Raw genomic sequence first — 12,810 nt, 5'->3', positions numbered from 1 at the left:
ATTCTAGCATTGTGGCAGGAAATATACAAGATGAGCCCGGAGTGTATTGTAGTGCCATGAAATAAGGAAATGCTAAAACAAAAACAAAAACAAACCCTACACTGATGGGGGTATGTCAAAGGGACACAATATCCATGAGTCCATATTGATATAAATAAATGATTGGCTGTCAGCTGAGAGGGCCTAGAAGAAACCACACATTAGTGGCAACAAGCACACCTAGTGCTTAGATCCTTTTCCTAACCTCATTGTCTAATAAAAGGAACCAGGCTCCTTGGAGAAATGGCTGATTCTAGCATTGTGGCAGGAAATATACAAGATGAGCCCGGAGTGTATTGTAGTGCCATGAAGTAAGGAAATGCTAAGACAAAAACAAAAACAAACCCTACACTGATGGGGGTATGTCAAAGGGACACAATATCCATGAGTCCATATTGATATAAATAAATGATTGATTGAATGAATGAATGAATGAATAGATGAATGAATAAGTAGGAGAGAATAGATAAATCTCCTATATAGATGAATTCTGAATGATTTATGTAGATATTCCACCTTCAAGGAACCTAACTCCCTACTCTGCAAGTGTGAGCTGCACATAGTGACTTCCTTCCAAAAGAGTACAGTACGGAAAGGCAGAAAAATGATAACTTTACAGTGGAGAAACCTGACAAATACTACCTCAGCCACGTGATCGAGGTCGACATCAACAGTGATAAATCATGTTGACAGTATGTACAACATGTGATGTGGTCTTCTTCCCAAAAGCCATAACCCCAGACTAACCATCAGAAAAACACCAAATAAATTTCAATAAAGGGGCGTTCTACAAAATATCTGACTAGTACTCCTCAAAACTGCCATGGTCATCAAAAACACATGCAGTCTAAGAAATTGTTACAGACAAAAGGAGCCTAAGGACAGATGACAACTAAATGTAATGTGATATTCTAGATGGGATCCTGGAACAGAAAAAGGAAATTCAATAAAAACTAAGAAAACGTAAATAAAGCATGGACTTCAGTTAATGATAATGTATCAATATTGTTTAATTAATCATAACAAATGTACCACAGTAATGTAAGATGTTAATGGGTGAAATTGGCACAGGATATATGGGAAATCTCTGTAGTATCTTCTCAATTTTTCTGTAAATCTAAAACTGTTCTAAAAAATAAAGTCTATTGAAAACACACACACGCATGTGCACACACACACACACACACACACACACAACCTCTTACCAGCATTCCATTTCTGAGAGATACCTTATATAAATAAAAGCACCATTGCATCAAAATATATGTACAAGGATATTTATGCAACATTGTCTGTGGAAGCAAACAATTGGAAACAACATGACCATCTTTTCATAGAGGAGGATGGCTAAATAAATGGTGGTATATTCAAATCATGAAATAGTAAATACTATACAACTATTAAAAAGAGTGAAATTAATAGAGGTCTATCTATTGTCATAATGACAATGATGTATTATTGAGTGAGGAAGGCAAGCTACTGAGTAATTTCATAAAAACATATGAAAATAGAAGCTACTGAATAATTTTATTAAAAATATATGGAAATAGAAAATATATAAAAATATTTTAAGATTATTCTATTTTCATACAATCATTTGTCATATATTATTATTCAAGAACATATTCTGTACCTTACTCTCTGCCAGGCATTACTCTAAACTCTGGGATTACGATACTCAACAAGGCTGGCAAAAATCTCTGCTCTCCAGAAGCTTTTATCCAAGCAGGTTAGATGTTAATGAGTCTTATGGAAAGAAAGAAAGTAAGTAGGAGCGGAGCATGGTTGGGGGGAGGGTTGCAACTTAAAAGAGGGAAGATCTCATTGAAAAAAGATCTGAAGGAAGTAAATGTCATGTCTGCTCTCCAGAAGCTTTTATCCAAGCAGGTTAGATGTTAATGAGTCTTATGGAAAGAAAGTAAGTAAGTAGGAGCGGAGCATGGTTGGGGGGAGGGTTGCAACTTAAAAGAGGGAAGATCTCATTGAAAAAAGATCTGAAGGAAGTAAATGTCATAAGGATGTCTGGGAAAATGTTGCAGGCAGTAGGAAGTACCATTCCAAAGGCTCTTCAGTGGGATCCTGCCTTGGGTGTTTGTTGGAACAGCAAGGAAGTTTTAGTGCCTCTTGTGTCTTGCTTCCCATCCATTTGGCCCATCTTTGAATTTAACCGTTGCTGCAGCAGCCAGCTCTGAGTACATGTAACCTGACAGAACCTCACTTCAGAGGTTGTTTCTTTTGCTTTTTGTCCCAGGGCTCCTGTGGTCTGAGGTGTGGGATGCTGTGGGATTCTGCATTTGCAGGAGTTAACACTCCATGGGGGAACCTTTGACCAGTGGGGGGCAGGAGGTATAGGGAAAAGTCCTCTTCTCTTCCTTGGGTTCCTTAAAGAGACCTGGATGAGTCTCTGTTGTCCCTTGCACTGTCTTTTCCTCCTTCCCTGTCCTCTCTCCTGTCCCCAACTCCTGTTCTCTGGCATCACTTCACAAAATGACTGTGAAAACAGTCCCTTGTCTCAGACATTACATTCCAGGAGGTGCATGGGCTAAGGCCGTTGGCACTAAAGTGGCCCTAGCTAGCAGATCTTCAGAATGGAATTCTGGAACTGGATCGATTACCAGTCAGATGGCAACAGGGCCCAACTGTGGCAAGTGGGGTGGGAGGAAGCCCTGAGGAGCTGCAGCAATGCAACTACTAAGACTTTCATCAGAGGTGGTTTTGAATGAGGTGCAGGTTGGATTATGCAATAGCGGCGGCACAGAAGTGGTATGGGGTGACGGTAATTATGGGGATTATTGAATGAGCTGGCTTTTGTTAACACCTTCAGATCATTGAAAAAAGAAAAGAGAAAATGATAGGTTTGGGTTAGCCACTGGTCAACTGTGGGAGTCAGAACGCCTCTCTGGCTGTATGTAAGAGCATTTATCTCCTGCTGACACAGGATTGTACAGAAAATCAGTCTTAGGACTTAACTTCAAGACTAGTAGAGCTCCAAAGGAGACAATATACAGCCTTAACAGGTCTCTTATGCCAAAGTCAGGGCCGTGGGGAGAAAAGAGAAGGATCCTGAGATCAGGATAGTGACGTTTGGGGGTAAGAGCCTGATAATCTTAAATCCTCAAATTTCCCTGAACCCTCTGAGTGAGGAGCAGCAGCTTCTGCCCCGTTGCCATAGGTGATCTGCTTCCTGTTACACTGAGACCCTGAAAATCCCTGCCCTGATGCAGGTGCCTCCTTAGGAAGAGATACTTGCCCTCCTTACAGTCTATCCCACCCCCTCCCAGGGCCCACAGACATATAGCCGGGATGAGCTGGTAGAAGTGTCTAAGGAGAGCAATAAGGTTCTTGCTCTGGGAGGAAATAACTACACCCAGAGAATTACAACACCTGGCTCATATGTACCACCAGGAATTTCGAGGGTGTTGGGCCATGGAAATAGTGAAACGTAAGGCCAGATAGGGGAAATTAATTGATTTGGGAGCACTCTCTTGTGACTTGTGACTTAATTCCTGCCAAGGACACCTGGAGACAGTCTTAAATATGTTGCATAGCTCTTTGAAGGTTGAACTTTCAGTAGATAAGGTACATATGCTGGAACTGCCGTGGTAGAGTATTGAAGAAGGGGTCTGGGAACTCGAGGAGATAGAAATATTTAGAATGAATGTATTATGTGGGACTGCAGAATCCACCACATGATTATGTTTCCTTGCAAGGCACAGGGGATACTCTCTTCACTAAAATATTTAGGAGCAGTAAGGAGGTCACTGTCATCTTTAAGAAGCTCATTGACGGCTATCCTCAGAGGGCTAGAGATGCTACTGTGGAACTAGGCTCTCTGAGTCCAATGGGAGCAATGAGATTTCAGTGTGGCAGAAACCAGGTGCTAAAAGTGGCAAAGTGCACATCATTACCATAATGGGAAGCAAGGCTGGGATGCCTTATTTCACTGAAATCTGTGCGGATGCACAGATAGGACCTCACCATGGAGCTCCTATAAGTGAGATAGGAGGGCAGCTGGCCAGTGTGTTACTTGGCTTGTATTAGTTGGAAAAACTGAGAGATGGCAAGCGGAAAGTTGATGTCAAGTGATAGAATGGAAAATTGTAGTTCCTCACCCAATTTCTAGACCTAAGTCTACAGACCAAAGCATTGTTGACTGAGTCACCTTGAGGAAGGAGCCTATGATGGCACCACAAGTATTTCTCAACCGTTTCCCACAGAGATCTGTGACCATTTACCAGAGTAACTGCAGGAAGGGAAATACTCAGACCTTTCAAGGGCTGTGGCTACAGGTCTGAGCCAGTACTGGTATCTGGGGACCCAAAATGCCGTCATGGTCTCAGGTTAGAGCACTGACTCACAGTAGGCCTAACAGGTCCACGCATCCACACTTGAGATTATTTCCTCCACTTCCACGTGAAAAATTGGGATAGATACACCTAGCAATTGGCAAATGTTCACACTGATTTCATGACCTGTGGAGTAAGAGCCAATGTGGTGGAAAGAGCCAAATAGAAGCCCCTGAAACTGTCCCCCACCGCCCCACCCAATGTAATCCTGGTCAAAATAGTAAATCGGAAGCAAAACCACATCCCAGGAGATCTTGTGGAGATGAGCACTACCATCAAAGACGTAAAGAATGTGGGGGTCACATTGTATCCCCACTCAACCAAATTGTAGCTCCAATTACAGCTGCTGGGCCAGATGTGGTATCTTTGCTAAAACAGATATACGCAGTCTCTGGCACTTGACATGCAGCTATTGATCTGGTGCATGTGTTTTTTCCAATCTCAATCAGTAAGTGGGATCAAAAGCAGTTCATCTTTTGTGGAATGGACAGCAGTTCACATTCGCTGTCTTGCCCAAGGCCTAGGTTAACTCTCCTGCCCTCTGTCACAATATAGTCCACAGGGACCTTGATGGTCTTGACATTCCACAGACTATCATTCTGGTCCACTGTATTGTTTATATCATGTTAATTGGACCTCCTGGTGAGCAGAAATGGCAAGGACTCTGGATGTGCAATTAAGACCTGTGTGCCAGAGGGTGGGAGAAAACCCTCTGAGGAATGGTATATGGGTGATATTCTACAAGTCCAATGGCCTGGAGAATGCTGAGACATCCTCTTTAAAATAAAGGACAAATTGTTGCACCTTGTATCCCTACCACTAAAAAAGAGGCATTGCTCTTGCAGAAGTCTTTGGATTTTAGAGGCAGCATATCCAGCCCTTGGGAATACTGCTCTAATTTATCAAGTGAGGTGGAAGGCTGCCAACACTGAGTAGGACCCAGAGCAAGAGAGAACTTTGCCGCAGGTCAAAGCTGCCCTACCACTCAGGCCATATGACCCAGCATATCCAGTCATGCCCAGATCCTGGCATGTTATTGGGCCTTAGGAGAGTGAGCACCTAACCATGAGACATTAAGTGGTTGTGTACCTTGGAGCTTGCCATTGTGAGCTGGATAAGAGACCCACTGTCACGAGACTGAATGGACGCAGCAGGAATCCATTATACTATGGAAATTATACATTCAGGATCAGGCTCAAGCAGGTCTGGAGAGAACAAGCAAGTTACAAAAAAGAGGTAGCACCGTCCCCATGTCACCTGTGTTGTTTCACTGCTGCCTCTCCTTCTGCTCACATGTATGGCTCAGCAGGAGTTTCTAAGTAACGGAGGGGGAAAATCTCAAGCCTGGCTCACAGATGGATCAGCTCATTATGCTGGCACTGGTTGAAAATGGACTGCTCCCATACTGTATTCCTACTCAGCAGAGGTCTTGAGGGACCACGGTGAAAGGGAATCCTCGCAATGAACATAGCTTTAAGCAGTGCACTTGACGGTTCACTTTGTATGGAGGAAGAAGGGACCTGAGATATGCATGAACCCATGGCAGTAGCAAATAGCTGTCTAGTTGGTTAAAAGTCTGGAAGGAGCAAGATGGGAAAATCATTTGGAGAAGAGGCACAAATTCCACTTGTGCGAGTGGGCACAGAGCTTGAGGATGTCATACTAATGGCTTCCACAGATCATCTATTACAGAGGAAGCATTGAGCAACTAGGCAGAGAGGATGTCTTTCCTGGTGGGTGTCAGCCTCCTCTGTCCTTAGCCACATCAGTGCTTACGTAATCGTCCCATGAACAGAATGGCCTTGGCTGCAGGGATGATGGTTATGCATGGCCCAACAGCACTGGCTCCCTCTTTCCAAGGGTGATCTAGCAGCTGCTGCTGAGGACCCAACCTGCGAGCAGCAGAAACTGATGCTGAGCCCCTGATATGTGCTGTCCTTTAAGGAGACCAGCCGCTATGTGGATGGAGTAACAATTTGTCCTCACTGGAATTGAAACTAACTCTAGAGACGGGTTTTACCTTTCCTGCTCACAGTACACCCCAAGGGCTTAGGGGATGCCTGCTTAACTGGCAAGGGAGTCCATACAACATCAGACCAAGGGTCCCATTTTACAGCAAAGGAGGCATGATAATCAGCATATGGCCATGGTTCTACTGTATACCTCACCACCTACAACTAGCTAGACTAGAAGAATGATGGAATTTGTAGCCCAGCCCCTCGGGTATATGCACTGGACAGCAGCCATCACACAGGGCTGTGTCTCCATCAACTGATGGTTCTCCCAATGAGCCACTTGTGAAAATCAAGCTTCCTGTCCGCAATATTCTCTCAAATGTGCAAACCTTTACATGTACATGACTGATCACTGGAAAAACCTGAATGTCCATTAATACATAATTAGTGAAATAAACCATAGGACTTTACAGTACACTTGGATGATGAAATATTATGCAGCTATTAAAAAGAATGAGGCACGTCTGTATGTGTTGCCTTGGAAAGATGTCCAAATATATTAAATGCAAAAAGGGGGCCGGCCCGGTGGCGCACTGGATAGTGCGCCGCTTGGGAAGCGCGGCGGCGCTCCCGCCCGAGGGTTCGGATCCCACATATGGACCGGTTCCCGCTCACTGGCTGAGCGAGGCGCGGGGGCAACACTGAGGGTTGCGATCCATTGCCGGACACGGAAAAAGACAAAAGACAAAAAAAAATAAAAATAAAAAATAAAAAAAAAATAAATGCAAAAAGGAAATTTCAGAACAGTATGTACAATATGACAGCATTTATCTCTCTTTTTGAAAAGGTAATATATGTCTTTGTAGGAGCACAGACATCTGGAATGAAACATGACAAACTGGTTGTTTGGGGGAGAGAGAATGGAGAGTAAAGTGCAAGGTGGGCTGCCTCTTGACTTTACATTCTCCTGTACCTTCAAGTTTTTGTGTTTTGTTTTTTTGACCTAAGGATATATCACTTTATCATACAAATAGCTTAAAATGATTAAAATGATTTGCATTAGTCCCTTCACTATATTGAAAAACCAAGGTAAATATTTTGAAGTTCGTTTCAGAGAGATAGTTAATAGATCAGCTTTGGGTGGAGGGGGGAGCTGTTTTCATTATGAAAAAAGCTATTTAGATTATGACTACTCTCTCCAGACTAGAGGAAAATATTCCTCACCCCTCTGGGTGTTGCTGAGGAATTCTTCTGTAACACTCTCTTTTGGTAAAGGGAAGCTGCCTTGATCCCACATTTCCTCCAAATGCTGAGAGCCCTGGCTAATGTCTTGTTTCTGGGACAACTAGAGAAGAAAAAATTGTGACAATATGGAGTGGAGGAATACTGAAAAAGCTGGAATCACTGGGTGGAGAGATTGAGGGCCTGATATTTATTTTAGGTTTGCTGGAGACCACATGGAGAGAACAGAATGTACCCAGCTGGTCCTCTGGCCAGAGACTGAACTGAGATTTCTTCTGGATTCCTCTCAGCAGGAGTTAGCACAGGCTAATGATGCACACAGAGGACACCTGATCTGTTTTATTGACTATTAAGGTACTACAACTGGGATCAAAATGAAAAATAACCCTGACATGGCCTAAACTGAATGCAGCAGCATACTGATAGTTATAAAGCAAATTCTTTGTATGGTTTTTATGTGTGGTTGATAGCATCAGTTGGTTTAGAAACTCTTACCTTTCATCGTTTCAACGAAAAGACAGATGGAGTTCAAAGAATTTCAACCAGGTGACTTTACCCAACAGTATTTTTACTACAGAGCTTTTAAAGTTAATAAGCAATAAAGAAGGTTAACAATTAGCAAGAAAATATGCCAGTTGAAAGGAAATTTGTGGCCTAAGACAAATAAAAAGGTAAATTAAAGCATTTAAAAAAAATTTAAAGTGAAAGACACAAGCCTTGCCTATTTAAAAAATTTTCCATTCCATAAAAACTACCACCTTCTAAAGTGGTTTGGATGTTTTATAAGAACTATATGTAATACAGGTTGTCTTCCTAGAAATTTTATTGGTTAGAAACAAAAATAATTTAAGTGGCAAAAAAGCAACAGTATAATTATATTTTTGTCAATGTGAATTATAAAATCACTTGTTCTGTCTCCTCCTGCTCTGTGATATTTTATTTTCTAGAGTCTAAGGTATGTGGCAGGAAGTGTGTAGGAGCATTAGGACACTGACAGATGGTGGTCTGTGCTTAATCTCCTTACAGACTTGGTGTCTTTAACTGTAGTAACTTTAACAGTATAGGGTAGTTCCTGTCATAAAAATCAAACAACGATGGGCCGGCCCGGTGGCGCACCGGATAGTGCGCCGCTTGGGAAGCTCGGCGGCGCTCCCGTCCAAGGGTTCGGATCCCACATACAGACCGGCTCCCGCTCACTGGCTGAGCGAGGCGAGGAAGCGGCGCCGAGGCTTGCGATCCCGTTGCCGGTCCCCGGCCCGGTGCGGGGGCAACACTGAGGGTTGCGATCCGTTGCCGGACACGGAAAAAAGACAGAAAAAAAAAAAAAAAAAAAAAAAAAAAAAAAAAAAAAAAAAAAAAAAAAAAAAAAAAAAAAAAAAGAAGCCAGCTTGTTGATATCTGCTTCTGTTGTTCTTGAAGTATTTGCATGGCAGCTTTATCACTTAGGAGTTCACCATATAGCAGGAATACAATCTTTCTGGATAAACACATTGTGAGTAAGCCAAAAAATCTTCTAATAAACAAACAAAACAGTCTGTTACTATTTGCAGTTAGTATATTATCTTGCAAAAATAAAATTAAACAGGTCTCCACTTGTTGAACAAATACGGAGAGATGATGATCAGGGAACTTTGTTTGGTTACTATCATTGTGGGCAAGGGAATGCTCTGCTTAGTCTTGCATGCTACTGACAACCAGTTTATACCAACTCCCAACATGAGTCTTTATATTAGTAATGAACGTCAATGGGCCAGATCTCTGCTAGTCTCTAATGAGAACATCTGCATATAATGAAAGCTGTATGATCCAAAGGCCCCAAACTGGCAGCCTGCAGACCAAACATTATCTGCAGATGTGTTTCATTTGGCCCGAATGTTATTTAAAATTTTTAAAAATTACTTGTCATCATTTTGAAGTCAAGACATTTCATTCTCACTAAAAAGAACTAGGGGTCCTTGGAGAAATGGTGGATTCCAGGGGGCATTTTGTTATGCCATACAGTAAAGTGATGCCGAAAGCATGATGGACATCTGTCAGGACACAGAAACTAGATCAAAGGAGCCTCAAATGGCCAAATGCATGACAATTTGAGAATCAAAAAGAATAATGGCAGGGATGGCGTGTACTTTGTTGAATAAAAAAATCTGTGAATCCACAGCGATACTAAAAAGTAGAGAGTGGAGGGTAAAGGAAAGCCCTTTTTTAACAGAAAAATTATAGCTAATGCATGTAGAAAGAATTATAGAAAAACAAACATTTTACAATAACTCTTACCATTGATTCGGGCAAGGATATCAGTGGACATTTAAACCATTGGGTGAAAGTTGTTGGGAAACAAGAGAGTCACGCAGTTTTAAAGTATGACCCCCCCCAAAACTTATTAATTATAAAGGGGGAAATGTTTCTTCACAATTGAGAAATATGGCAGACCCATCTTAAACAGAGGTTAAAACTGACAGCACCAATTATGGGACAAAATGTCATCATGGGCTTCCTGATGGGAACTAGTGCGATGGACATAGCCGCACCCACGTAGTGTTCTTACCCAAAACATTTAACCTGGATCAAATCATGGGGAAACAGCCAGGCAATTCAAGTTGAGGCACATTCTGCAAAACAACTGGCCCAGACTTTGAAAAAATGCCAATACCATGAAAGACCAAGAAAAGAATAAAGAAGGTGGAGAACTCTTCTAAATTAAAGGTGACTAAAGAGTCATGACAACTAAATGCAGTGTAGGGTCATTGATCAGATCCTGAATTTTAAAAGTAACTATATATATGTGTGTGTGTGTGTGTATATATATATCTATATATATATATATATAGTTACTTAGTTATACATACAGTTATATAAGTATTATTGAGACAATATGAGAAATTTGAGCATAGACTGTATATTAGATAATAGTATTGAGTCAACGATAAATTTCTTGAGTGTGGAAATCACAATGCAGTTATGTAGAAGAGTGTCTTTGTCCCAGGAGATTCATGCTAAATATTTAGGGAGATGGCTCAGCTAAAAAAGTGTGCATGGCGTGTTTGAGAGAGAGAGACAGAGACAAAAAGGAAATGCAGCAAAATTCTGACAGTTGATCAATGAATCTAGTTAGGGGTATGCAGGTATTCATTGTACTATTCTTCCACTTCTGTATATTTAAAATTTTTTTCACAATAAAAACTTGTAGGGAAAATCCCAGGAGATTTTACATAAAATTCTGATTTCTGACTTTTTAAAAAGACTCTGAAACTCTAGCACCCTGCTCATGGTCAGAGGAGCAAAGCAGTGGCTGTCCACTTTAAATGAGACATGAGGTCTCCAGTTTGTCCCAGTCTCCCCCTCTCCATCTTGTCCTACCTCCAGCCTGCTTCATGTATTTATGTTAGCAGTGTGATACCCACAGACATTTGAGTTCGTAATCTCTCATAATGTGTAACAGAGAATGCTGAACATGGCTAAAACAATTTATAGACATATATTACTAATTCATTTCAACAAGCCATTGAAACCATTTGAAGAGAAGGAGCAGAAATGGCTCCTCTTAGCAACAGCAGCACTAAATTCTTAAATATGTCACAGGATTTCTCACTGAGGTTTCTATTAAGTTGGAAAATACTCCTTCAACTAATATTGGGAGAGCAGAAGCCTTTAAAAATTATGAAAGCTTTAATTAGATTTTGATGCTAGGGAGTATTTACGAGGTATTCTGTTAGCATTTAGTGGAATGGGTGGGGCTCTGGAAGAGAGCACATTCAATTAAGCACTTAAATGCTTTGGATAACAGGCAACCTTGACAGTCCTACCTCTCACAGCGTGTCACCAGGATGGTAATTTGCTCAACAGTATTTATGGTCTGCTACTGGAAGGCAGCGACCCTCCTGGGGGAGGTTGTGTTTTGCCTACAGTGCCTCTCTTGGCACCAGAACCTTGTTTCAATCCCACCCTCTGCCCTTCTGCCTGCATTTTTCTCTCTGCTGTGCTCTTCTGACCCTCTACTTTCCTGCCCTTTCAGCCGTGGGGCTGCTTGACTTCTGTGAGATGTTTGGCCCAAGAGCTCTCTGCTCCCCTCAGCAAAAAGTCAGCGAGCACTTCCAAACAGGGACATAAATCATGGAAATGAGGTGGGCCAGGTTCCAGGAGGCATCGAGCTTGACCAAGGTCACTCAACAGCTTTGAGCAGGATCAGAAACTGAAGTCCCCAACTGCAGCTGCTGTCCCCGCTGGAAGGCTATTGAAAGTGAGGAGATGGTGGGGAAAAGGGGATGCTCTGAACATTCTGTAGGTTATTACTACTCCTGATTAATTAAGGTCAATGACACATGGCTTTGGCACACAGTACACACTCAACAGTCCCCCTTGCCCACACCCTGTGTTCTTTTTCACTTTTGTTCCCCTAAGGAGTCTTTTCACACATTTTGTCCTAATCACTAACCAATGAGATTTTAATACCACAAATATACTGTATATCTGTGCATGTACTATATGTATGTCTGTGCTTTATACAATAAAAAGTTAGACTCCCCCCCCCCACCAAGGACCAGTTTTCACCCTCTTGACGGTGATATAGTTCTCATTAAGAATGCATGCACTGTATTGTAATGCACATTTTTCCCCTGTGCTTAGACTCATCTTTGTTGGTGGCAAACCATAATGGTTTGCCCTCTAAAGAAATCGATAGCGTTATGGAATGAGAGCTGGAAAGACCTGCTGTTCCAGCGAGAATCCTCACTCATATTTCTGGGGAAGCCATGAGCCTCACAGCTGAGGCCCTGCTGCACAAGGGCAAAATGAATTCTGAGGACCAGTCCTGGAGACCTCAGAGTGTGGTTCTGGTGTAACACGATGGCTGTGACGTGTGCAAACATAAGGGCACGGACTCGGGCACAGACAGAACTGTGTCTACTTCCAGCTTACTGACCAGGAGGCCTTGGCAAATCATTAACCTCCTGAATCCATTTGTAAAATGGGACAACGATACCACCTTCTAAGGCTGTTGTTAGTGTAATCTGTGCATCCTAGGTAACAATACTTGGCAGTTTACCCAAGTCTACTAAGTCACCAGCCCCTACCTGCCAATAGCAATATAGGACTCCTTCTCCTTGTTTGTCTCTCCTGTTTTTCTTGTCTTCTGGAAGGAGAGTTATTACAGATCATGACCTAGCTGCTGCTTTTCGCCCTTGAATGATTGCAGTCTGAGCTATTCTAATGCCCCCGTACCATAGGCACAG

General features: G+C 42.2%; 1 protein-coding gene across 1 annotated transcript in view; it reads right to left on the bottom strand.

Moving 5' to 3' along the window:
- The window catches only part of CDKL1 (cyclin-dependent kinase-like 1 (CDC2-related kinase)), a 59,977-nt gene that overhangs the window by 37,448 nt on the left and 9,719 nt on the right, over positions 1-12,810 (bottom strand). Inside the window, exon 3 of the mRNA XM_008571410.1 lies at positions 7,565-7,685. Within this exon, the coding sequence (XP_008569632.1) occupies positions 7,565-7,685 (121 nt within the window). The remainder of the gene's footprint in view (positions 1-7,564; positions 7,686-12,810) is intronic.

Source organism: Galeopterus variegatus, unplaced genomic scaffold (assembly GCF_000696425.1).
Source record: "Galeopterus variegatus unplaced genomic scaffold, G_variegatus-3.0.2 Scaffold687, whole genome shotgun sequence".
NCBI classification, from domain to species: domain Eukaryota; kingdom Metazoa; phylum Chordata; class Mammalia; order Dermoptera; family Cynocephalidae; genus Galeopterus; species Galeopterus variegatus.
Note: the sequence above shows the minus strand (reverse complement) of the source record. Positions and strands in the feature narration are given on the sequence as shown.